Genomic DNA, 27,591 nt, shown 5'->3' with positions numbered 1-27,591 from the left:
GGGACCAGAACCTCAAAAAACAGGGCCTCTAAAAATAAAGCAGAGGATGCGCTCTCCTGACACTAAGATTCTACAGGCTGGGCCTGCCACTGTAATACGTGATCCAAAACAAATAAATGAATGTTATCCTTGTTTGAGCGATAGAAATGCTGATGACAGTTGGAATGTGTATTCCAAACAGGCGCATTGGGTTGCCTTATATTTCTGCCTGTTTAAAAGTGCACCCTGTTAGTGAACTTGGGATTCACTTTTAAATGCGCAGAAACACCCCTTGATTTGTGCAAAGGAGTGAAGAAGGGCATCTGAATTGGCGCATACAAGATACGCCCATTCATATGACTTTTGTGAATTGGGGTGCACCTTTTTGGTGCAAGTGATGAGATGCGCTAGTGCATCTTGTCACTTACGCCAAAAATGTTTTTGAGAAGCTGGCCTTTTGTGTATTTGTTTATTCCTTTAAAGCAGCAGTAAACTGGACGGTTTGTCTAAATACCCAGATGGGCCAAAGAGAGAGGAAAACCCAGCACAGAGGAGGTTGGACAGATGAAAGGGTCCAAAGCCTGGACCTGGCACCAAACCAAAAACCTGCACCACCGACAGGCATAGATGGACTTGGTGGCGGGCCTCCTGAACAAAAAAGTGATGGTGGAAGGTTTTGAATACATTTGAACCACTGGCACTGCGCCCTGGGCAACCTTCCATGCCAGCATTTTTTAGCCCGTCTTTGCCATTGTGAAAGGCGTCCAGCCATATGCTTATCAGTCAGGTACTGCCACCAATGGGAGCAGCCCAGCCCGAACTGCTAGGCCAGGACCCTCTGCACAGAAACACGGAGCAATGCCAGAGGGTAAGATTCATTCTAAACCTCTTGTTTTGCTTAGTCACCCCGAGTGGGACAGGCATGCCCAGACGTGGGTCCGGTACCTGCTGGGCCTAGAGACCCAAGCTACTCCTCACTGATGAGGCCCAACAAGGCCAAAACGTGTCTGGGGATGCTTGTGGTCTTGTGCAGAAGGGATGTGACCTAGCAGTTTGAGGTGGGACCAAGCCCGATTTGCACATGGTCTTTGCCCTTCTGTAATGTTTTGGCAGGCGAAGAACGATTGTCTCAAGGGTTGCCCAAAGCAATGCCAGAGGATAAGATTGATTCTAAACCTGCCAATCATCTCCTCTTTTGTTTTGCTACCCACTCCGAGTAAGACAAGTATGCCCAGAGGTGGGTTCTGTGCCTGCTGGGCCTACAGGCCCAAGCCACTCCTCACGGATGAGGCCCAACGAGGCTGAAACATGTCTGGGGATGCTTGTGGTCTTGTGATGAAGGGATGTGACCAAGCAGTTCAGGCTGGTCTGCCCCTTTTGTGGTGGGACCAAGCCTGATTTGCATATGGCCATTCCCCTTTTGTAATTGCTTGGCAGGCGAAGAACGATGGTCTGGAGGGTTTCCCAGAGCAATGCCAGAGGTTAGGATTGATTCTAAACCTTCCAGCCATCACCTCTTTTGTTTTGCTGGGCCTACTGAACATCCAGGAAATCATGAAGCAGGTCCCACACCTTGTGCCGCCGCCTCTCAGCTGCCAAGCGTGACGTTGAGGCTGCTCAGATTCAGGTGGAGGAAACAGCCCCCCGAATAGGAGAAGATGTTCACCCTCACCAAGAGGCATCAAGGCGGACAGATAAAGGTGAAGTGGTGGTGTAGGTAAAGATTTTAGCAGCATACTCCCAAAGGGCTTTACGATGCATGGATTGGCAGGATCCGTAATCCTCTTGTTGTGAGATAGACACCTTGTGGAGATATGACACAGGTATTTGCCTCTGGCAATCCAAGAAGGGCTTGTCAACTGACTTGATCCATGACGAGTGAAGGGCTGTCGGAAGCGGCTGCGATTACACGACTGTGCAGGGGATTCTGCACCGGTACTAGCAGTGCGGCTTGATGGCACGAGTACAGCATGCATTCCTTCCCTCTGAGTTGAGGAGGCAAGAGGAAGCTGCTGAACCAGAGCCGGTAGAGAGCGGGCGTGCATCCACTGTTGTGGCTAGTGTTATATCTCCTGCACCCTCGCGAATCTAGGGCAGGGTCAGAGTCCTACGCGGTCTTATGCTCCCAGCGCAGTGGCGGCAGTTAAGTGTCCCGGCGGAGATCCAGTGGAGAAGCGCTGTGATTGGTAAGGAGGAAGGAAAGTTAACAGCTGAAGCAGGGCAGTCAGGGTTAAAGCTATCTCCCCTGTGCCTTGTGTCTGCACTTACCCACATGTTCTTCTCATGCTGATCAAGGAGCGCTGAATATTACTGAATGCTACCACCCAGCCCACATTGTGGAGGTTCCTTCTTTTTTTTCTCCAGTTGTATTCCTCGCTGGTGTGCATTGGTGCCGGCTATTTTCTTTGTTTTTTTTCAGGAAGCTTCAGGCTTAAGCAAAACTGCTAGGGAGCAGGCTAGGTAGAGGTAAGCTGGGGCATTGATTTGTGGAGTGGTGGCCCAGCGGCAGCGAGTGCAGGCGCATCCTGCAGCTGACATTTCCATCTGCCACCTTCCATAGCTCCTCAGCTCTTAGCTCTTTAAACCAAAGCTCCCTATAGCCAACGTTCCCTAAAGTCTAATGCAGTTAGCTGTATTTATCAGCAGTGTGGTCCTGAAACAGGCGCTGAATATGCAAGGGGGAGGGGGGCATTAACATGCACCTTTGCACCCTACACCTTGGTACCAGAGTGAACCACAACTGAAACTGTGTCAGGAGGTCGAGGGTGTACAAAGCAGCCCTGCTCCCGGGTGAAGTGTTCACGGGATCCGCTACAACCTTAAATCAGGAGGGTTATACACAACCAGAAGCCGGAGGTGGCTGTTCACAGGGGGGCCCTAGATTTGGAAAGCCCAGGGGGGCAAGCAGAAGCCTCGTAGCAACTGAAATACAGATCCATGGCACACCTCAGGGTCTAGGATAGGTGCTGGGTTGCAAGGGGCTGTTCAAGGATCTAGAGAGGGTTACCACGTACAGCAAGTCTTTTAAGTCCAAAAAAGCAACCCTAGCTAAAGGCAGTTTGGAGAGGGCTCAAAGTCTTGACAAGCAGCAGAATACAAAGAGTTTCTGTGGATTTATTTTAATCTTTTAGAAGCAGCAGTAACAACTAACGATGGAGACCCTTTTTTAGGACTCGACAAAGGGACACAAGCAGCGGCTTGAGTCTGAGGTAAGAGGGGTTGCCCTGGATACCTCTACGTACACTCCAATGCTCTGGAGCGAATTTAAGGAAGGAGGTAAACAGGCCTCATAAAATCTTTAAAAAGCTACTAGACCAGCAGGTCAAGTAACTCAGTTTCCCTAATCGACCTGAGAAATGCACTCGACCTATGTTTGAACAGGTGGTCTAATCCTGGAGATTCCCACACCAAGATAAAGCTGAGCGACTAGCGCAGAGATGGAAAGAGCGCAAGAGAGGTCTGAAAGTGGGAATGGCACATGATGCAGTGAAGCGTGTAGGTTTTCACTCATCCACCACCATTAATCTTCCAGGATTTGCAATATGCCTTTATTTAGTATGCTATTCAACTACAGTGTAAGGCTTCTGAGTCTGTACGCTTGAGGTCGCTGGTCCACTGCATATCTGAAAGTAACTCCTCCCTACCTCCGATGTATCCAAGACATGCCAGAATCCCCCAGTGAGGTAATGGTTCCAAAATCTTTTCTAGGTGCTAAGACCAATCGCCAAAATCTTTGCTGTGCAACTTCAGTTGAGCCTAACAGTGATAGAACCCCGTGCACTTCACCAATATTTACCTGCTTTGATACATGTCAGTACCATATAATTATCACAGTTTATTGGACACATGACTTTGTTTGCATGCTTCTAACTCATCTGTGTGATAGCACAAGTAATGTGTGCACCTTGGTAAAAATGAGTTTCATATGAGGGTCCCTGGATAAAAAAACAACCAGGCTTGCGTAATTACTCCAATATGGCGTGTGAGAGGATAGAAGAGTTGATAATCTCACCTGTTCGATCATTCACTGTCATATGACAGATGAGATTACCAGCTTTTAAATTCTCCTATAACTGTGCAGCCTACCCAGGGACTTGTGTATTGGGACTCCTTTGGATAGATGCGAAATAAGATTTACCCTGCAGGAGACAAGCCAGCTTTCATGTTTCTGTGCATCGGAAAAGGCCTGCCTGTCCCCTGGGGGTGCTCTGGGTGAACAGTCCACCTGTTTCCTGGGTTTTGATTTAGTGCTTTAAATTGTGCCTAGAAAGTATAGATCAAACCTTATTTACAGTCCTATTATAGAAACTGCTTGTTGCACGACCAGAAATAAGTAATTTCGCGGTGGAAACGTCGCACTCACTTCGGTGTAAAAATGATCAATATTTACTGCGGATAAGCCAGCTAAGGCGCACTGCCCATTTTTCGGTCTGTAGGTCTAGATGCTGCTTTCTCCCTTTTCCTTTTGTCTCCTTGTTATGGCTTTATCTTGCTCACTCGCCTCCTGCTTCTATTTCTCTCTTCACACCCTTTTTTCTCTCTCCCTCTCTCTCACACACACACACACCCCAGCAAATTATTACTTTCTCAAGCTTCTCCCTGATCCTCTCTCTCCCACTGCTTTAGCTCACCATTGTTCCTGCTCCTTTTACTTTTCCACCAGCCCAATCACCTTCAGCATCTTCTTCACACTCAAGAGCAGTCTGTGTATCTTTCTACCATGTTGTTTCCTAAGAAGCATCGACGTAAATACTTTCAGTGATCAATTTTGCATTTACCCAAAACACAGTGATGCCGCCCCCGACCCTGAAAAGTGTTGAGATAAGAAACGTTGGACCTCTCTGATCGATTAGCATTGGCATGGTTAAGAAAGGGCAATTGTATTACTATAAAAAAAGATATTATTCAACAGCATCACAAGAAAAAATCAGTAATTCAGCCTTTTTGTTCAAAGTAACTGAATACATCATATCGCTAGTATTGTGACCGGTTGTATTCAAGACCATCTTTAGTCTTAAACAGTCATGGTTTTCATTGTGCATTTTTACATCAGATGCTGTTGGCATTTGCTGTGTGTCTATCTTGTAACTTTTTCCCTTTTCCCCCCATGTGCAGCCCTCCCCCTTCTACCGTCATGTGCAGCTAAGGTTGGAATTGTTTGGAGAAAAAAAATAAAAATGTGTTGGCTGCTGCTTTTTTCTCTCTGAGCAATATGAGAGACGGTTCAGTTCTGCCAAATAAAAATGACGTCATAGGAGGGATGCTTTTTATCACTATCCCTCTGGATGTACTTGAAACATATTTTAAATGTTGGTGTGCGATTAAAAAAAAAAAATAATAAGGCCCCACTTCTGAAGTGCAAAGCGGAAGAAGCCGTCCTCGACCGCCATATGGTACGTTATAAGCCCAACATCCCTATCGATGTTCTCACTATCGCTTGTATTTTCTTACCTCCTGCTCCCTCTGTATATCTCTCCCGTTTTCTATTGTCTCTTTCTTGTCAACACATATAGCGCTTTCACTCTGTATCTGTCATCTTTTCCCCCTTTCTTTCCCTCGCTTTCTTCTCTTTGCACCTTTTACTCTTCGTCCCTGCCCCCACACATTGCCGGCCGGGGCAGGCACATGCCACCACCCGTGTTTTGCTTCCAGCTGGGATGCCGAGGCCGTGACTGCGGGTGCTGGGTATGCTTGAATGGCCTCCAACAGCTGGGGGTTATCAGCACAAGTGTGAATGACCCCACTTGGAGACACTACACTAAACAATGTGCCCATGCTAAATTAGGCCTCAGATCTGGAGATAAGGTGGATAGAGAGTGAGGGTCCATGCCAGGCGAGGCATCACTAAAACACAGTGCAAGCAAAGGAAAGGAGACCGAGTAGGAATCTTACCCTGGTGACTCGTGAATTGGTACTAAGCTACCTATCTCGCGAGGCCGGGTTCAGCTGTTCAGTTGCGTGGTCCCTTCCTGATATGGCCGACCCCAGCAAAAGCTCACAGGCAAACTGTTGCTCCATAGCCGCTGCACGTGGCGGCAGTTGTAGTAGGCCCGCCCACCTCCTAAAATGTTAAATTTCATACAGCCATCCAATTTAATGCATATAAACTATGCTGATTGCGCTTGGTATTATACTGACGGGGCTCGATATCTGGCGCCCCGCCAGCCACTTCATTGAAGCAATGCAGTTTAATGTACGCTAACTGCGCAACACCCTTCAGGGTATGCACAGATCGCAAAAAAACTTGCGTGAAATAGGAAGCGCCCCTGTCCCATGCTCAAGATGGGTCTGGGACAGGTTAGGCCAGCAGAATTATTTACTATTTATTAACTATTCCAGCAGCGCATGCATGCTTCTGCTGACTGACTGCCCGTTGATGTGCACGGCCTGACTAGTTAGCATTGCCTCAGGCTGCTGGAGGAGGGGGGTGGTGTCCCCTCCCCTAACTACCAGTCACCACTGGTCCCACGCAAATGTTTTTCTGAAGCCAAGCCCGACTATCTGCCATCTAAACTTCCTTCTCCGAGTCACTGCTGCCATCTAGAGACTTCTAAAGACGGTATATGATGTGGCATTTATAACACGCCTATACACAAGTGTTTCAAGTACATGCATCATATTTAATACAAAAAAAGATTTCCTGACGGCACTCGCTGGCTCAGTCCAGTAGTCTAAAAATAGTACAAAACCCTTCAAAAAAGTACCCGCCAATGCAAGGGGGCGGGTGGATTTTGCAAGGCCTGGTAAACAATACCTTTTTCCCCACAGTACCTTAGGTGAGAAGAAAATGTTTGTGCTGGATGCTCCGTGATGTTGCAGTTCTGGACCGGACCTCCGGATTCCTTGGTCTGATGACTGAAGGCAGGACAATGGACAGGATCTCTTAGCAGCAGTCTTGAGGGAGGACCTGGGGCACGACTTTCAACAACTTCTTGGTTCACTCTGCGGTTTTGGCACCTTTTCTTCAGCACCAACAAAGGATTCGGATCGTCCGGTCAATCTTCTTAGCTGCCTGCATTCCCACGCTCTGATGAGGGGTTCTGGGCGAGTTGGATAGGATCTCTGGAGTGTCCTCAAGGGCTCAACAAACATTTGGACGGATTCGCCCTTTCCATGACGATGTATTTGAAATGGGCAGCAGGTCTCATGGTATTGGGGTTCCGCAGCTCTGGAAACTCCTAGGACCACAGGAGATGGCTCAATTCAAAGTTTGTTTTAGGACTGGTTCTTCCCACCAGCCAAAGGGGAGGAGTAGTTCTCTTCGGAGTTCCTCGATCGCACAGAAAACGGGGTCAGGACAGCAGTGGTCACTTCACGATGTGTGGAAAAGGGCCTGCAGGCATCTCTGGACGTCTTCTTTGGTTACTTCAGCTTCCAGTGGTCGACTTGCTTTTCACTCCAGAAGCCTCACCTTTTATACAGTTCCAGCACACACTCCTCTGCAATTTACTGAAAAGGGCGTTTTGCTGTCCAATCAGGACAGCCAGACCACCTGTGGGATTTGGTCCTATTCAGGCACTCTAGCAGACAAAGGACAGGGGGGGTGGAAAACTCCTCCTCCACTTCCTGCCGGCCCAGACACTCTGGAGCCAAGACAGGGACACCCAAGGGTTCCAGCCAAAGGCAAAACACACACAAGCCTCCCCCTCCCAGAATTGTAGAAGAAGGGCTGACAAAGGACAACCACACTAGTAATGGAGAAAAAGAAGGGAGGGCCCAAGTTGGTACTATTGTGCACTACTGAGGCTATGGACATAGCATGCGGTATAACAATTACAATAGTTAGTAGACACGTCCAATGCCACCAGCCATAACTAGGAGACTGTCTATGTGACTAACAAGTCACAGGAGTAGAGAGAAGGGGGATATTAGGTATCCTTTGGCACTCCACATAAGGTGGTGTGCGCCAATCTCTCATACTATAAGGTTTTGGGAGAGATACTAATTATATCTCTATTCTTAAGAACAGTAGTTATTTGAGGATATGGAAACATAATCTTAAAGGAGTACTTTAAGGTTCCCCCAATAACACTGCCCGTAAAGGAGCTGTGTGCCCGAAAAGTGAAATACAGATGCCTTTGCGAGTTATGGATTAGACAGTCTCCATAGTACAGGTAGAAAACAAAGAACAGACTTCCAAAAGACAGAGCCCACAAGAATGAATGAGTGGAACAAGGCTCCACTCAGTCAGGATTTAAAGAAAAAGGTCCAGAAGTCCAGCAAAAAGTGCTGGGGGTCTCACTAGGAGAGGGGATGAAGCATACAAATGACAAATCTCCCAAACACCCCTCTTTAAAAATATTATTTTAGACCCTTGGAGTAACGCAAGGGCCACAAGATGTGAAACTAGAAGCCTGGCACATACCAGCGGCCCATACATGGATCATAATTGCACAAAAAAATAAGGCCACCCATGATCTAAGCTATACAGGGTTCTTGTGAAGAGCAGGGTGATTCTCGCCAGATGACTTTACCAGAGGAAGAGGAGCTGGATGTCTCGATCTAAGAGCAATCCCAGCAGTCCTCCCATGACATCTAATTTAACTTGGAGAGAGCCGTGCAGGACAAATTATACCAGCATGTACAAAGCATGGAATCTGCCATGGGAGAGCTGAAGCAGATGATTTTGTCTTCATTGAAAAAAGAAGCTCTTGTGGACAGACAGTGTTAGCTTAAGTCGCTACATATGTTAGCTGACTGGATGCTGTTAATGTTAAAAGACATTTGTACTGCGCACTATCACCACCGGAGTGGTCCCCTGGCGCTCTGGCGACTCTGAAAGAGGAGGGGAGGTTGAGTTAGTGGGAGGAAGCAGGAAAAGTGCAAGAGAGCAGTGATGTGCTGTTGGCGGCCTCAGCCCGGTGGGTCCGTTGGCTGGGCCTGGGGTGTTTGCGGCCGGTAGTCGTTGTGTACTGTTGTGCAAGACTATGTGTGTTTTTGTTTTGTTGTTGCAATGTAGTGACGTTTGTGCGGTTTGTTGTGCTGTAGGTTTTGGTTGTGTTTGGTTTGAAGTTTGAGAGGTGTATGCAGAAAGGGGCATTGTTAGTAGGGTTGGTTAGTTTGCGTCTCTATCCTGAACTGGATGCCGAGAAATCTTCAGAAAGATAAAGGCTGTGGTAATATTGCAAACTTGGCAATGGGCTTGGCAATACCCCCAAAGGAACCACCTGTGGTCAGATGTAATGGGGTGAGTGGGAATTGGTGATCATTTGATAGGGTGGAATTAGACCACGATGAATACCACGAAAGCCAAAAGGAAGTTTCCACCCCGTAGGTTCACCGAGTTAAGGATTGCGAAATTTAAGAAACCTACCACAAACTATGTTATTGGTACAAAACTAGACAAATGTCAATGCCGATGGGGTAATGGCACTGGGTGGGCAACTGGGCCATACTGTCAGGTCAAAGGAGAAAGTTAATCATCTACCTTTGTAAATATTTGGAACCCGAAAATGCTGAGACAAACTACTTCAGGAAGGGCTCAAGATAGCTCCCGGAGGGTAGAGACTTGTGAGCCCCCACTGAGTAGCAAGAGTGCAACTCAGACATCAAATGAGGGTATTGACCCAATTCATGATTGGAGGAAGCAGAACCTAATTGTGACATTTAAAGGATGCAATCACGTGAACAAAAATTCCTATAAACGGGCACTGGGGCAGCTATTCAAGAGACATTGGGATTAACTGACATTTCTTTTAAAACGTGTACCCATGTTTGTATATTGTCTGATTGTATGTACTGTGGGGGGTGCATCGTCCGCTTTGGTTTTAACAATGCACAGTTTCGAGGCTTGTTTAATACAGTGTAGAGATGCTTTGGCAGAGAAAGGCATTTTTCTTGACGTAAAGGCCAAGCGCTGTCATATTCATGAGTCATGGTTTAATCAGTTACCTGCAGAACAATTGGCCCTTGCTCAGATAGTACTGTAAATAACTCATGGTGGCAACAGTAAAGACAGACAAGTGGTCACAGTTCAAGGGTGTTTATTAAACTGTAATGCAGGGGTGAGAAAAACCCCTAATCTAAAACTTGGATGGAAGCCATCTACAACCATCAAATAATAATAAGGCAATCCTAGTGGTGTCTTGTGAAATAAAAAGGACCTATACTAAAAAAAACCTATTGCCAATCGATACTATGTTACAAAAAGAGTGTGGGATAATGTTCACCACAAAAGAAAAGTGTTCACAAAAATGATAAGTCAGGATTTTATGGCTGGGTCTCCCTTCCCCACGTTTAAGCATGGGACAAGGCAGGACTTCTGAGCACAGCACACACCTTGGCCTCGGTAGCACGAGGTTCACAGTTCCAGTTCAACAATATCAAAAACCTTCCCTTTCCTGACAAAGTATCTTGCCTTAGAAGGCTTGCTGATTCACAACGACAAACAAAAGTTCCTTTGGTGGTTTTGCACCTGGGCGATTGCTTTTTGCCCCTAGGATCTCCCTCCGTCGGGCTCGGATCCCCCTTGTAAAGTGGGCCTCCCTCTGTCGGGTTCACTACGGCCTTCTTTAACATAGTTCATGATTTGCTTACTTTCATCAGAAAGCGTGGGTTCCCTTCTCCTAGCTTTCTTTTGGCATCCCGGGCTCGAGGGCGCACATGATTAGGCTGGAGCCCTTTCCTTATCGGCTTTAGTAGGCCCAGCAGGAGGATTTTTGTTTTTCAAAAATGTTCAGCATTTCTAACCTGAATGCTTCCCATTCGGCAGAAGTGGAGGCCTGAGTGGGATAGGATATGGCTCTCTCAGGAGAGTAGCCTCTTACAATGTCAGAGGAAGGTTTCTTCGACCGGGTAGTCGATGGGGATTTCTTGGGGTTTCTATCTACTGCCAATTTCCCCTTATGCTCCTTCAGAGCTTTCCGGTCATCGATTGACATTTCAAGCAGGCCGAGGACTTGTGCTCCACACCGAGACACCATAAGCATACTCGATGCAGAGCGACATCTTGGAACTGCAGTTTTGACACTTTTTAAACCCTGTCTTCGGGGTAGGCGGTGTCAACGACTAAGACATTTTTGTATCTTCCACAAAGGAAATTATTGAAGTGCGCTATAGTTCCCGAAGCATAAGCTTACTCGGAACAACAGAACTGAAGTCAACGGGCATTGTGCGTGCTATATATACCTTTGATGACATCATCCTCGAGATGGAGGCCCTCGAGGGACATCGAACCGACTGCATCGACGCACAGCGCACTCTGCCGACATTTGTTCTGCAAAGCAGCTGAAGCTGGATATTGAATATCAAAGTTGAGGAATACGTGGGAGGACACAATTCATTCGAATAATGCTCTACAATACTTCCAGGCAGATTTCTCGACTATTGACCAATGCTTTATTTTGAGCACAATTATTAATAAATATTGCGGGGTACCGGTGGAACCCCGTTTGCAGCTTTCCTGGACCTCAAGAAAACTTTTGATTCAATAGACAGGCTGGTACAAGTTGGACAAAATGAGGAATCCAGGCGGGATTGTTGATACTGATTCAGCTCTGTTACAGGGATGCCAAGGCAGCAGTCCGGTGAACAAGGGCAGGGCGAATTACCCCTTTCTTGAATGCCAACAAAGGGTTAAACAGGGTTTTCGACTAGCACCTCTGCTGTTCACGGCTGACTTTGACACCGATAAAGCTGATGGTAGAATCCTTTGTGCAAAATTGGGGTTGATGGAGTATAGCACATTATTATACGTGGATGACACTGCACTTTTAGGCCTTAGCATGGTTAAACCTATTGCCTCTGACTAAATGGAGGAGCTGGTCGAAGGGATATGGCAAATGTGGTTGTAAAACAGGGTTAGATGAGGATTTGGTTCACTTCCTCTTCAAGCCCACCTATCAGGACCCGAGGAAGGAATGGTTAAAACCACATTTTAAGAGTAAGCCGATTAGAGTTATTAAAGAAGCAATGTCTATGATCCTTAACTCGTAGGATACCTTTTTCCTGTACGATTTGGATGAATTGTGAAAAAAAAGCTTAAGACATGAGAATACATATTTTACACAATGCGGGAGATTAGATTTATTTTTTTACTGTCCCAAAATGTATTAGAATGCCTGGTTTTAAAAACGTATGTTTGTAGTTGGAAGATTTCAAATTGGATTGGACAATGTATTTATTATGTTGTTTTAATTGTGTTTTATTTGTGTATTGTTAATGGAGAAATCTGAAATAACATTCTGATTGATAGAAGAAGGGCTTGTAGCCTGTGGCTTTTGGAGTATGATACAGTAAAGTTTGCAAAATCTAGTATCTGGCTCCATATATACTGGCCGACATCACATCTGGTGTGCAACAGCAATGAGTCAAGGAAAAACGGAGCTGCGATGTGCTTGCTGGTGGCTAAAAACATTTCTGAAGACAGCTGGCACTGGAGAAGAAATACCTAAAATGAGAGATCTGTGTGAGGAAGGAATCCATTAGAAACACCTATTCTTTTAGTCCTGTGCCCTTTGGAACTAAAAGCCCACACAAATCTGGAGAAAAGGAGGCAACAGAGTAAAATGGTAATTTAGCTAGAATCTAAGACCTCCCACACATGTGGAGGAATATGCAAACTCTAACTATAGAAGAGAATAGCATATGTTTTTGTCCTCATGCATCCATTACTTTAACATTGAATACGAATATTCCTGGTTCTTTTGTACAATTTATAGTTGTAAAATAGTTGAAATATAAGGGATGTCAGGAATGTATTCAAGTCATTTGCCATTACATACCATGTTGATTGGTGTATTCAGAGCACATGAACTCTTCGTACTCAATATCTTCGGCCTCTAGATCGTCTGACTTCTCCTCATTCTGTGAATAAAAGGAAAGCAACTGTAGAAACTTCTCAACAAATCCAAAATATAAGAATGATCAATTCCAGTTTAAGAATGTTTAAACACACTTGTAAGATCAATTGAAGATAACTATCATATATTATAATCCTAGAATGTGTTATATCTGCCTATGTTTTCCATTTCCTGTTTAGCTTAATGTTTATGTTTGATCTTGTATTCTTCAAGTAGATTGCAAGCCTTGCGTAATTCTGTTATGGAGTCACTGTGAGAGTGGTGTTAGTTGAGGGAGGCAAGAGAAGGATCTGATTTTGGGGGCCTCTTAACACATTGTCTTGCTGGAATGAAGGAGGCTGATGGCACTCTGGCTACTGTTGTGCATTGAAGGGAAAAGCAAGGAAGTGTAACGGAATACTGCTGTTGAGCTTACGAACAGACAGGCCCCTAGAGAGTGCCTGTAGCATGGAGGGATTGGACGCAGGCAGCTGAGAAACTCTGAATGCTGACGAGACTTTGCTGAAGAAGATGGAACTTTATTTTGAAAAGAAAACCAATACCATACTGGAAAGATAATACTTTGGGATAAGGGTTAAAGGGGAAAGAGAAAGTGTGGAAGACAGTGTTAAAGGCCTGAGGGAACTGGCTACCAAATTCAATTTTGGAGATTCAAATAATTAATATGTTTGTGATCAATTCATGTTAACAGTGAAAGAACACAAGATCAGGGAGGAGATTTGGAGCAAGGGGTATGCCTCTTTGGATAAAAGGCAAAGAGTGGCATGGTCAGAGGTATTAAGAGGTGTTTTCGCTGCGGTAGTAATTTACATTTTTCCAACTCTGGGAATTGCCCACGGTTTGTTTATTTAGTTTATTTGTAATGCGCATAGACATGGCCTGTAGGCATAATAGCACAAGGACACACAATTATGATCAGCGAGCAGGGCAGAGATAGACAGAGATCGACTTAGCAGCAAAGGAAGGTCTAGAGATCACGTTTACATTTCAGAAAGGTTTACCGTAGCATGTGAGAAATTTGGGGAAAAAAGGCCATTTCGCCCTACGTTGCATGAGTTTCATCAAAACAGAAATTAAGGAAATAATTTGAGCAGGAGTGCCAATGGAAGAGGTAGAGATCTTGAGTGATTAAGGAGAGGGAGGGTTTCCTTTTCAGTGAGTGAGGTAGGGGCTAAGGCGAGGAAAGGTGGCAACCCCCATGCAGAGAACCTGGTAGGAGGGAGCTCATTCTCATGTTGATGGATTAAGGCTCTGAATAAACCATAATTGACTGGAAGACTTGGGAGGCACACTTCAAGGGGAAAGGGGTTTGCATTGACAAACCACACATTCTGGCCAATGCTTATGGGGAGCACACATCAACATTGGACATTTTAGGGTGACAAGGGAGTATAAAGGGAACATGACTGTCTCAGATGTGTATGTATCCAATAGAGAAGGGTGTCTATTAGGGTGGTATGACAAAAGTGACATGGGAATAATATTGGATCCCAGTGTTCCTGGGAATTTGGCTATCAGAGCGGGAGTAGTCAGGAAGGCATAAGACATTTGGAGTAGTTTTTCAGAAAGTACTAGGCTACTTTAAGGGCTTTCAACATCGCATCAGAAGGAAAGATGGTGCCATTTCAGTTGTGGTGAAGGTAAGGAATGTTCCTTTGAGTCTCAAGGAGGAGGTAGCAAGGGAGCCCAAACAGTTGGAGAGGCAATGGATGATCGAAAAAATTGGAGGCATCTGAATGGATTTCGCCAATCGCAGTGGCCTGGATAGCCAATGGGCAGATTCAGCTGTGTGCAGACACGAGAGCTGTCAACTGCAATGTGGTGGTCGAAATCTTCCCTCTTCCCAAAATAGGAGAGCTAGGAAGCTTAGTGGGGGATGCAAAGGTGTTTAGCACAAATTAAGCCTCTGCTTATCAAATGAAATTGCACCCTGCTGCACACAAGTACACATTTATCACACTGAAGGATATGTTCCAAGTCAAGAGACTGTCCTTTGGTCTGGTCTTGGCAGCGGCTGCATTTCAGCGCATTATGCATGCATTGTTCAGGGATGGTGTTGAAGGGGTTTGTTTGCTTCGAAGACGATATATTAGTTGTACGTAGGACAGAGTGAACATGACCAAAGGCTTACCTAGTACTCAAAACCCTCTGGAAAAGGAAGTGTTTTAGTGTGGCTTCTAATGAGAACCTTTGCCAATAAACAAATCAGCAGTGGAACCCAAAGGGAAATGATTTAGTGAAATAGTAGGTCTAGCTAGGCTCAAGGATCGGCAGGGGCTGATGTCCTTTCTGGGGCTTGTGGAGTATTATTCCAGTTGGTTGACCACTTCTCTGACAGTTGTAGGAACATTAGACACCTTTGTAAGAAGGAGTCCGTTTTCCTATGGTCAAATGAATGTGAAGGAATTGGAGTATACGAAGCAGGCTATACCCAGAGCCCCAGCCTTGGCCCGTTTTTACAAGAAGTGTGAAACGTGCATAATGACAGATGCCAATTGAGGCAGGATTGAAGGCAGTTCTTTTAAACAGCCAGTGTAGGTCGGTGATTGGGACACAGCTGTAGAAGAGGAAGTTTTAAAGAACTTTATTTTTTAAAACTTTTAAACAAGAAAACACAGTTACAGAACAATCACTCCCATATTGGGGTGAGTTACCCCTGTGCCATCCCAGCCCATCCCCCTCTCCCCTGTTTGTCCCCCCCCCCAGTCCACGAGGTCATTGTTGTGGTGTCACCTCCATAGTGCGTATCTGACTATACGCTGGTTTTTGTATTCTGGAGGATTAAGAGTCAAAGTTTTGGGGACTGTGCCTTCCCGATGAGGATGATGCGTTCTCGTCTGCCTCGTTAATTAGGAATGTCACAAGTGGCCCCCAAATGTCAGGGGGACGTGCGTGTTGTGGAAGCATCTTTATGAACTCTGACTCAACATCCTGACAGTAGAGGATGTCTTTACACCAGTTTACCACTGACGGGGCTGGTCCTCTAACCCAAGACATGGAGACTCTGCTACGGGCCAAGGTCAGCAGTAACCCTGCCTGTTTCCTTATTGCAGGTGAAAGTTGTTTTGTCATCCCGAGCAGTGGATGGGATGCACTTCCTCCCCAATTATTGCCGATATGGTCTGGGGGACCTGGGACCAGAATGGAGTCAGCTTGGGGCAGTCCCATGCAAGGTGGACAAAGTCTGCCGTTGGGTTTCCGCACCTTTCACATTTTGGTGGTAAGTCTGGTTGTTGTTTGTTCTTTTTTGCGGGGGTGAAGTACATCTGGTCTAGATAGATAAAGTGTATTTGCTTGAGGCGCGCGCTGAGGGCTATTTTTTGGGTTTGTTGCATTATATATGTCCATTCCTCATCCTGGATCGTTAGCTGGGGGAAACTCTCCCATCTAGTTTTCGCGCGAGTACTAATGGATACCGTGTCTGTTGAGATGGATTTATAGATTAATGAAACTAGTCTGCCTTCGCCCTGGGCCTGGATCACATTGTGAAACAGCTGCCATGTTGGAGGTTGTTGCGGGAAGGTGGGGAATAGAGCATGCAGGGTACATCTGGTTCTAAAGTAGATTAACTTATCTAGGGGTGTGTTGCCCCCTCTCTCCGTTGCCTTTTGGGGTGTGATAAAGGTGCCTTCATTGAACAAGTCCCCAAGAGAATTTATCTGTAGTTTTTCTACCCATTGATGGAAAACCCTTTCCGATGTCAGAGGGATCCCTGGAATGAATTTGATTGGAAGGAGGGGAGAGTACCTCACCTGAACTTTGTACTTTTGTGCACGTTTTTTCCATATACCATATGTCGCGAGAACCACATTCATTTTTTTAAAATATCTTTTAAATGTTATCACAACACTTCAAACATAACCAATAATTAGGACTTCCATGGTCAAGTTTCACCACATAACATCACAAAATTCACTCTTCTGTCCTCCCTCCCACCCCATTAACTCGAGCCCCTGTGTCCATGTCTTGAGCCTGTTCATCTTCAGGCGGGTGTGTTGCCATTGACTCTTCCATGTCGATGTCACCGCTGTCGGCCTGGGAGAAGCCCGTCATTGAAGCCACCAGTTACCTCCATTCTATTAGGGGTCCCACCTCTCCCCCTCCCCTGCTGACCGCTTCAAACCAGGCAGCCGTTTCCACATCAGCCCACTTCATAAGGTTGGCCCACCACAACTCTATCCTGGGCCTATGAGTTGCCTTCCAGCACACTTCCAGCACACTTCGTTTAGCCAGGATGTAGGCCAGGTCTTTCATCTTGCTAATGTGCCTCAGACTGCGTGGTCTAGGAAAGCTCCCAAGCATGCATCCCCAAGCTGACTCCACCTCCAGCGTAATGCCTTTGCCTGCCAGGCGTGTCTTCAGTTCTGTCCAAAACCTACCCACCTCTGGGCAGGCCCAGAACATATGTAACACCCCAGCTTCCTCCTCCCCGCACCTGGGCCATCTCTGCGTCAGAGAGCCCCCAAACCTGGCAATTTTACTGGGGGTCAAATATGCTCTGTGTGTGACATATAGTTGGATCTGCTGGAGTCTCGCGTTCCGGGAGACCTTCTTATGATACCTTTGGGCTCTCTCCCATAGCCCATCCAACATGGGTACTCCGACCTCTTCTTCCCAAACTCGCCTCAGTTGGAGCAATTCCTTCCCGCCTTGATCCTCAGTAGCTCGTATATGCGGGATACCACATGTCCACCCTCTGAGACGTCGTACATCGTTTCGACGGTGGCATCAGGCTGCTCTGCGAGCACCGCCGCCGGCCACCTCTCTCGCACTCGTTTAATAATTCTGGAATGGGTGATGTGTTGGCCTTTATGCACCCCGGTGTCCTCTACTAGCTTCTGAAATTCCAGTGCCTCCCCCTCCTGCCATATATCTCCTAGGGTAGCCAGGCCCACCGGTTCCCAGTATCTACGCACCCCTTTTATCAGTTGGAGATCTTCTCTGCATAGCGCCACTAGTGGTACCTGCTAGGAGAACGGAGCCGGACATCCCACCATCTGTCATGCTCTGTGCCATACCTCCCAGCCCAGCACCAACAGCCTCACCATTCCCAGTATCTTTGTTTTAGATAGCCACACTATCTCTCTAAGAAAGTAGGGAGCGGGATCCATACACTACAGCCTGGTTTCCCCCGTCTCTACGTCAGACAGCCACCTAGCCACATATTGCAGCTGTACCGCCAAGTAATACAACTCAAAATTCGGCAGATTTATTCCACCCCTGTCACCTGAATTCTGTAGTTTCCAGAGGGCCACCCTGTTCCTGGAGTTATGCCATATGAAGCCCCTGCACAGGCTGTGAAGGCTGGCGAAGAAGCGCTTAGGGAACATATGTGGAATATTTACAAAAAAATGTAACAGCCTGGGCAGGACTAAAATCCTAATCAGAGCAACCCTCCCCATCATGGCCAGGGGCTTCCTGGACCAAAATCCCATGCTATTTTTGATGCTTACGACTGCCTTTTCCATGTTATGTTTGTGTTCTTCAGCTGTCGTGTGGTATATGTCAATTCCAAGATATCGGAACGTCTTGGTTCGCCATGGTATCGGCAATACCGGTAAGCTATTTGGCAGAGCACGTCTATATCTCCCCAGGGGGAACATACTAGATTTCTTAGGGTTTACGGCTATGCCGGAGAGAATAGCGTATCGTTCCATCACCTCCAGGATGTATTGTAGGTTCTCCTCACTCAGGGAAGCGCAGATACAGGAGTATATCATCAGCGTATAAGGATATAAGATGCGGAACCCCCGCAGTGTGTATCCCCATCTCTTCATATTGTTGTCTAAAACAGACTGCCAATGGCTCCAGCGCTAAAATATACAACATAGGTGACCAAGGGCAGCTCTGTCTGGTGCCCCTGCTAAGTTGCCATTTATCTGAGATAGTGGCGCCCGTTTTGACCCTTGCAATTGGGGAGCTGTACAACATTTTGACCCACCTAAGATACCTCGGCCCCATTCCATATCCTTCCAGAGTTGCCAGCAGCAGGGCCATCTTACCGAGTCAAAGGCCTTAACCGCATCTAGCGAAACAATAGCCAGTTCACCTGGGTCCTTCTCTGTTTGATCTATAATATGGTGCAGCCTCCTGAGATTATCTGTTATATTCCTACCAAAGACATAGCCCGTTTGATTGGGTTGTATCAGTCTGCCTATGACTCGCTTGAGCCTGTTTGCTAGCACTGCCTTAAGGATCTTACTGTCCTGATTAAGCATCGATCGGGGTCTGTATGACCCACAATCTGTTTTAGGCTTTCCCGGTTTTAAGAGCGGGATAATCACCGCCTCCTGAAGGGACTCAGGCAACCTACCGCAATCAAAAGCCTTGTTAAGCATAGCCAGCAGCGGAGGGGAGGGGGGAATCAACTCCAATTTATAGGTTTTGTAGAATTCGCTAGTAGCCCATCTGACCCCGGGGCTTTACACGTGGGCAGGTGCTGAATCACTCTCTCTAGTTCTTCTGGGGTGATTGGGGCATCCAGATCTGCCCATTCTGAATCGTCTAAAGTGGGTAATCCTATGTCTTCTAGCGTTTCCTGGATTTCTTTGTCTCTTCCTTCACCTGGATCCTCATACAGACTTTTATAATATCTGAGGAACTCCTCACTTACTCCCTCCTTGGTATCCAGGATCTGGCCTTCCACTCCCCTAAGTTCCCTGATCACCGGCTGTGAGGCTTCGCTCTTGTATAGCCAAGTCAGCAGTCTGCCCGGCTTATCTCCCCCCGCATGCTGTCTCTCCACATATTTCCTGTAGCTTAATTTACATAATCTGTCCCAGTGCTCGCCGCAGGCCTGTTGTAGCTGTCTCGTCCTGACCTCCTCCTCCCGGGAGGTGCCTCCCCTGCACATGTCTTCTAGCTCCCTCTCTGTTTCCTGCAGTTCCCCTTCTGTGCCGCCCTGAAGCCCTCTGGATTTTGAAATGGCTACACCCCGCACCACCACTTTAAATGCCTCCCACTTAGTCCCCATAGATCGAACACTTCCGGTGTTAATATCAAGGTACTCAGTGATCGCCTCCCTTAGATACTCCCAGAATCCCGAATCCTGCAGGGCCTCCGCTTTAAGTTTCCACGTCAGGATTCGCGCTCTAGGGGGTTGATGTCGCCACTCTAGGACCGGGGGGAGTGGTCCAAAAGCACTCTGGCCTTGTATTGCGCACCCCTCATCTCGCCCACTATCTCAGCTGCAGCAAAGACATAGTCCAGCCTTGTGTGCAAGTTATGTGGTGCCGCATAGTGTGAATACTGCCTGTCTGCTGGGTGCAGCTGCCTCCAGACATCTACAAGTTCAAAATCCCTCAGCAGTGCCTGCAACACCTTTGCTGCCGGGGAGGGTTTGTCCAACCTACCATCTGATCTGTCCATCCTAGGATCTAGTGTACATTTGAAATCCCCACCCCACAGGATCGTGCCACCCAATAGGGGGTTAATTTTGTCATATAGGGTCCGAAAGTAAGCCGCTGTACCCTGGTTGGGGGCGTACACATTTATGATGCTCACTTACCGGTTTTCCAGCATCCCCTGCACTATCATTCTGCCTTCTGGGTCCCTCATAGACAGAAGCAATTGGAATGGTAAGTGAGGTGCTAATCATGTAAGAACCCCTCTAGCGTAAGCTGAGTATGTGGCTCCCGCAACGCTCCCCCTCCACTTTCTCTTAACCACCTCCAATTTCTCCCTAGTGAGGTGGGTTTCCTGCAATAGTGCTATATCAATCCTCATCCTTTTTAGGTACATCATTACTTTATTACGCTTCAAATAACTATTGAGGCCCCTCACATTCCAGGTGACCACTCTAAGACACCCCAACTCCATTTATACAGTGTCCCGCCTTCTCTCTTGGTGTCCCATTCCGCCTCATATGACTCTCCATTTGGCTCGTTCCCCACAACTTCCCCTCCCCCCTTTCCCCAACAACAAACCCCAACACAACACCCTTACCCTCCCCTCACTCCTCCCAGCCCCAACAAATGCCCAGCTCCATCCCTGGATCTCAGGCGACCCCGCTTTTTTTCCTGCCTCAGAGTTCCGAGGGCAGTAACCCGGCAGGGTGTCACCGGGCTACCAGTGACCTAACTAAGCTTCTCCTTGTGGGGGTATGAGGGTTGGCTCTGCAAGGCTCCTGCACTTTTATCACGGGTCTCAGTGCTAACGGATCATACACACTTATATCTCTGCCTAAGCAAGCCCAAAGGCTGTCATACACTATAATCAAGTCCCAATGTCTTAGGCCGCGGCCTCCATGATGCCACACACACATATTACTTATCTCCTTCTCCCTCTCCCGTCTGGATGCCCGACTCTTGGGGACAGCTCTGCGTGTCAAGCCACCCCATGGCATCTTCTGGGGTTTCAAAAAACAAAGTTCTGTTCTTGTGGAACACCTTCAGCTTTGCTGGGTAGAGCAGCATATACCTGTGGCCCGCCTCACGCAATCTTCTCTTCACAGTCCCAAAGTTCATACGGCTACGCTGTACCTGCAGGGTGTAGTCTGGGTATGCCGTTAAGTTTGCCGACCCCCTTTGTATTGTTCCACCCTTCTGAAAGTGTTGAAGGATTTTTTCCCGGTCACAATAGTTTAGGATCTTGGCAATCACTGGCCTAGGAGGGGTCCCCGGCAGCGGTTTCCTCATCAGAGCCCTATGCACCCTCTCCACTGCAAAACCCTGGGTCAACACTCCTCCGGTTATCTCCTGTAGCAGCATAGATTCAATGAACTCCGTAGGGTTTGGTCCTTCAACTTGCTCCGGCAAACAGACTATGCAGATGTTATTCCTCCGGGCACATCCTTCCGCCTCCTCTGCCCTGCTTTCCAGATTCCCCACATGTACTAGGGTGTGAAGTTCCGATTTGTGAGTTGCACAGTCTGCTATGTTCGGGGTCACCTCTTTTTCTAAGTTCCCCGTGCGTTCTGCCAGAGACCTGACATCTTGCCTGAGAAGGTTCACCTCCTCTTGCACCGCCCCAACTGTAGTGCTGCTTTCAATTCTGTCATAGCCAGTCCCAGTTTGGTCTCCCAGGCCACTTTCAGGTCAGCAATAGCAGCAAGGATCTGATTCGTGCCCATAGTGACTGCACCCCTGACGGAGGTTTTATCCTTGCTCCTGGCACCTTCCGCACCCGGTGGTGTTCTGGCGTATTCGTCCAACGTTGGTTGCTTGCCCTTTGTTCTTGGGATTTTGTTAGTCATTGTGTCGTGCCAGCAACGTGTAGGCGGGCCCGCTGTCTATGGTCACCAGCCCCAGCGGTGTAACACTGCTATTGGCGTCAGGGCCCAAAGGGGCCACATAGGGCGTGCCCTAAAGCCTCTTGTCTGCACTAGGAGTGGGTTGTGTCCTCTCACGTATTGATGTCTGTTTGTTCAGGCCTCTCGAACCCTAGACTCCAGCCCCGATTGGTCCAGGCCTTCAGGCGCCCCCCCAGAGCTTGCTCAGCACCCTGGCGTTTTGCTGGCCCAGCACGCGTCGCCTCCGACCCACACAGAATACAATTCCTGCCATATGAAGGACACTTTTTTCGGACAAACTATGTTGTAGGTATCCACAAGCTCCCAGGCCAGCCCTTAGAACGGGCCTTGTCCTCACATGTAGTATTTCAGGCTATTCTGGTCTCACAAAGCTGGAGCCCCGTCCCGGCGGCTCCATTTGCCTGCGTGCCCACTGTGACATACAATGTGGACGCCATCGCCCAGGGCCCCTGCCAACAATGTCTCCAGGTGCCGGAGGCCAGATCCTTAGCCCCGTCCAAGCTGCCTGACCACAGTATCACCCACCGCAGTGCAACCAGTTCATATCATTGGGCCGTAGCACTTGTGTCCTCCCTTCAGCTAGAGCAATCTGGATGGGACATGCAGTTCGGCAGCCCCTTATGCTCCAATGATCAGGGCCCTTGTCCTTAAGAACGGTTCATAGCTATGGGTGCCCGTGCCACCCCACCCGTGGGTGTCCGTGGGGGCTTGGCTGCGCCCCGTTAGTCCCACGCTGTGCCCACATCCTCGGGCATCACGCCGCTGAGCCGGGTCCCCGTCTTCGGGCGTCCGCGGGCTCCCCAACGGCGTCACCAAGCGCTGTCTGCTCCTCCTGAGCCGGTCCCAGCTGCCTTCACTGACCCTGCGTCCAATGCCGTGGCGGCACAGGGCCAGCAACCCCACCCACAGCACGCCAGTAGGGCCTCTCCTCATGCCGGCGCCACTCGTTGCAGCCACGTCTCTCAGGCCCGCAACACTTCGGGGGGGCCCTCCGATCAGCGTCAGTGCTGCCAGCTACCTGGTACGAAGTTTAGAATTCCGTCGACTTGCGTGCCGATGCCGCCAAAGTCTGGGGGGCAATCCACCTCCGCTCAGCCCCTTCGCGACCTAGTTCACCAACACCCCTTGCGGGCTCAAGCACCAACTTCCTGACCCAACAGGGTCTTGTCCTGCCAGCACGGATCTTCCTCCGCTGGTATACGCGCCGAGCTCCACTTGTCCTTCCAGGACGCAACAGGCGCAGTCACAGCTGCGCCAGGTCTGCAACCTCTCATCAAGCGCGGCGACCAGATTTTATGACCCTTTGTGTGCCTTCCGCCATCTTGGTGAGCCCTGAGACACGGGCATCACAATACTTCCAACGTCTGTTCCACACTCATACTGCGACGGATCCGGCCCATTTTACGCTCCGATTGTGCCCCATATGTTCATGATTCCTTGGGTGTGCGGCAGGCACATGCAGTGCAGGAAAAGCACCTACATGTTCCAGGATCAATGTCGGATCCACAGGAGCCCTCGCCGAATGCGTCCACTCAAGCGGCCACGTAGCCACGCCCCTTCAGGAACCACATTCATAGTGTTAACAGGCACTGGGAGCTGACTAATAACGACGGCACTTAGTAAATTGGGGGTTGCTAGCGCATGCTCTATTTGCACGTGGGGCCTAATGAAGTGTGTGGCATACCAAAAACTGAGGAACTGCCCCTGGGCCGCCCAGAAGTATCTCTCTAGGTCTGGGAGGGCTAGTCCGCGATGGACACTGGAAGTAGCAGCGTTGAGTGAGCGACCCTAGCTGGTTTGCCCGCCCATAGTAGGTCAAGCACTAGGCTTTTGATTCTCTTTAGAAAGAATTGCGGGATTAAGATTGGGATGTTGGAAAACAGGTATAGTAGTTTCGGTAGGATCACCATTTTGACTAGTCATGCTCTTTCCCACAGGGTTAATGGGAGGGCCTTCCATCGGTTCACTTTTTCCTGTAGTGTTTTTACTACTGCCTCATAGTTATCCTGGAATACATCGTGGTATTTTAGTGACATCAATATCCCAAGGTAGCGTACCCTTGAGGTCTCCCAAACAAAGGTAAAATCGTCAGTGAATGGTCTAGTGACTGGGGTGAGTGGGAATATAATTGACTTTGTATGATTGATTTTTAATCCCGATATTGCCCCGAATTTAAGTACTTCCCTCATGAGTGGGTTAAGATTTTATACGGGATTGCGCACAAATAACGCTACATCATCCGCATACAGGGATAAAATCTGCCTGTGTGGGCCGATGGTGAGGCCCCTGTGGAGATGCTGGGTTCACAGGTTCGACGCTAGAGGTTCCATTGTTAATGCAAATCTTAACGCCGAGAGCGGACACCCTTGTCTGGTGCCTCATTGTAATTTGATGGGGGAAGACCTCGCTGATCCCACCAATATGGTAGCTTGAGGATTGCTATATAGTAGAGAGACGAGTTTAATGAAGCGGGTGCCCAGGCCCATTTGTGTAAGCACGGCGAATAGGAAAGGCCATTCCACAAAGTCGAAGGCCTTTTCGGCATCGAGTAAAACCGTAACGGCCTGGTGAGTGGGGTTGAGAGCCTCGACAATACCAAACAACCTCCTGATGCCGAACGTCGTGCAGCGACCGGGCACAAATCCGGCTTGATCCGCGAGCACGAGGCCTGGCATCAGTGGCAGTAGCCTATTTGTAAGTATTTTTGCCAATATTTTATTATCGAAGTTGAGTAGAGATATGGGTCTATAGAATGCACACTCTTCCGGGGGTGTGCCCGCCTTGTGTAAAAGGATAATGTTGGCCTCACGGGATGACTGCGGAAGGGAAGCTGTTTCTAACGCCTCGCAGTATACCCCTGCGAGTAAAGGGGCTAGGGTATCAGCAAAGGCCTTATAAAATTCTCCCTTTAGACCATCAGGCCCCGGGGCTTTGGTGTTTGGGAGGGTTTTGATGGCTTCCACTATTTCCTCTAGTGTGATGGTTTCGTTGAGAGGTTTGCATAGCTCTCTTTCTACACAGTACAGTTCAGTGTCTTTGAGGTACCCGTCCAGAGCGTCCAAGCTATATTTAGAGGTGTATAGGTCTTGGTAGAAGGTTTTGAATTCTTCAGCTATTTATTCATGTGTGTGTACAATCGTGCCTCGTCTGGAGCGTATCCTCTCGACCGTCGTCGGCTTCCTGTCGCCATTGATTAGTCTTGCAAGGAGGGCTCCGGGTCTTTGGCCTTCACCGTATTGACGGACTTGGTTTTTTTGGCCCAGGAATTTAAGTTTGCTTTCCGCTGTGGTCCTGAACGTTTGTAGCTCTTCCTTGAGTGCTGCTTGGGAGCGTGGATCGTTTGCAGTAGAGAGCTTGAGTTCGAGATGTTTTAATCGTTCCTCACTGGTGGTGAGTTCCAGACGAATTAGCTTGAGGATTCCGTTCTCCTTGGCTAGGCAGACACCTCTTACGAAACACTTTAGCGTTTCCCAGACCGTGCTTAAAGATGCTGAGCCCAGGTTTCCATCTAGAAATGTTGAGATTTCGTCTCGGAGTTCGGATGAGAACACTTGGTCTTGTAGGGATCTGGGCTTAAAGCGCCAATGCAGCAGGCGAGATTTGGTAGCAGATGGATTGCATATGAGAGTTAATGGCGAGTGATCGGAGAAGGCTTTAGGTAGAATTTGACATTGTCCCCAATGGAGAGGGCCACTGGCGGATACCATCAAATTGTCTATTCTGGAGCTGGTGTTGTGTACTGCCGAGTGGAACGTGTAGTCCCGCTGCTCCCAATTACTGTCTCCAGGCGTCGACAAGGTTGTAGGCTCTGCATATTTCCTGTACCTGGAGGCTGGCTTTGGAGATTGGCAGTCCCGTGCTCCGCGACCTGTTCTTCACGGGGTCCAGGGCGGTGTTTAGGTCGCCTCCCCAGATGATCGTTGCTGAGGTTTGTGTTGAAAGGTGTGTGAGCACCCAGTCAAAGTTGTTGGCACCATCAACGTTGAGGCCGTAGGAGTTAAAAATAATTTCTTTGCCTGCAATAATCCCTCTCACTAACTGTGATCTACCCTCAGTGTCCCTTTCGGTGTTTATCATCCAAAAACCGGTCTGTCGGTTAATCAAGATCGCCACCCCTCTGGCGTATGACGAGAACGAGGAGAAATACCTATGACAACCCCAGTTTTTGGCCCATTGGTGTTCTTTCTTAGGGAGCAAGTGTGTTTCTTGAATCAGGGCAACATCCACTTCATGCCTCTTTAAGTACTGGAGGATCCTTCTCGTTTTAGAGGGGAGGTTGCCTCCTCTAATATTCCATGTAGCGACTTTGAATTGCTCCTTCGGCGTGGATGTTTGAGCTGATGTTGTTGAGTTCATCTTGAGGGATCACAGGGCGCTGTATGTGGTGCATCTTGCGGATTGCTGGTGGTTTCCACGGTGTTCGGGGGAGGGGGTCTGATTTTACATGGTGTCTGAGGGGTGTGGCGGGGGGCAGTGGTTCGGAGACATTCCCAATCCCATTCTCCAACTTCCTTCCTTACATGGGTAACCCCCAACTGGCCCGTTTGCTTACACCAATCGAGACTGAACCACAACGGTGCGTGTCCGTCTCCCGATTTCCCACCCATTAACAGTGAACAGTTTAGATAACTTTGCTGTGCAAGGGGTACCGGGGGCTTCCCAAGTTGCACGGCCTTGGAGTGCTCAACTCCTGCGTATGTTTTCAGTTAGGTTGCTGTGTTTTTGTATGCAGAGTTTGTGCCGTTAACCACATGCTAGTTAAGGTGGGTTTCTGTGGGTTCTTTCCCTCTGTGGCCGTGCTTGGTTGGAGTTTAGCCCGGGACATCCTCGCTCTGTCCAGGAAAGCATTGGATTCCTCCGGCGACTGGAAGAAGTGGACTTTCCCCTCATGCTGGATTCTGAGTCGCGCTGGAAAAAGCATAGCGTAAGTGATTTGATTGTCTGAGCCTTTGTCTGACGGAGGTGAAGGATCTCCTTTGTGACTGGACTGCCCGGGAGAAGTCTGGATAAAAGTGTATTCTATCTCCATCATGATGTAGCTCGCCCTTTTCTCTGGCAAGCCGGAGAATGGGGTCTCGATCCCTGTAATTGAGCAGCCTGGCGATTATTGGCCTGGATGGCGCTCCTGGGATGGGTTTGGAGGATGGAATCCTTTGCGCTCTCTCCACCACAAACAGGTGGAAGAGGGCTTCTTGGCTGAAAAGGGTGGTACAGAGCTCTTCAACTAAGTCCTCCATTTTGGATTGCATCTGATATTCCCTCACCCCAACAATCCTAATGTTTCTTCTGGAGCGACCCTCCAAATCTTCGCACTGGGCATTGGCTGCTTTCATTTGGGTTTCCAGTTGGCTGACTTCAGCTGCCAGGGTTGCCGTGCCGTCATCTAGATTCGACACGCGTTCTACCTCGTTAAGGCGTTCTGTGTGGGTGTCCATTCTGTGCTGAAGGAGATCTACCTTCAAGGAGAGACCGTCCATTTTGTTGTTGGGGCTCACTATGCCAGCTTTGAGATCCAGTAGGAGGCTCTTAATGTCTGTGGAGGAGGTTCCCTCGTCCATCTGG

General features: G+C 48.3%; 1 protein-coding gene across 11 annotated transcripts in view; it reads right to left on the bottom strand.

Moving 5' to 3' along the window:
* Window positions 1-27,591, bottom strand: part of MAP7D3 (MAP7 domain containing 3) — a 1,453,570-nt gene that overhangs the window by 126,432 nt on the left and 1,299,547 nt on the right. For all 11 annotated transcript variants that reach the window (XM_069612805.1, XM_069612807.1, XM_069612812.1 and 8 more), the window contains one exon: window positions 12,702-12,783. In XM_069612805.1, coding sequence (XP_069468906.1) covers window positions 12,702-12,783 — 82 coding nt within the window. The remainder of the gene's footprint in view (window positions 1-12,701; window positions 12,784-27,591) is intronic.

This window comes from Ambystoma mexicanum, chromosome 5p (genome assembly GCF_040938575.1).
Source record: "Ambystoma mexicanum isolate Mex_15411 chromosome 5p, UKY_AmexF1_1, whole genome shotgun sequence".
In the NCBI taxonomy this organism is placed as follows: Eukaryota; Metazoa; Chordata; class Amphibia; order Caudata; family Ambystomatidae; genus Ambystoma; species Ambystoma mexicanum.
Note: the sequence above shows the minus strand (reverse complement) of the source record. Positions and strands in the feature narration are given on the sequence as shown.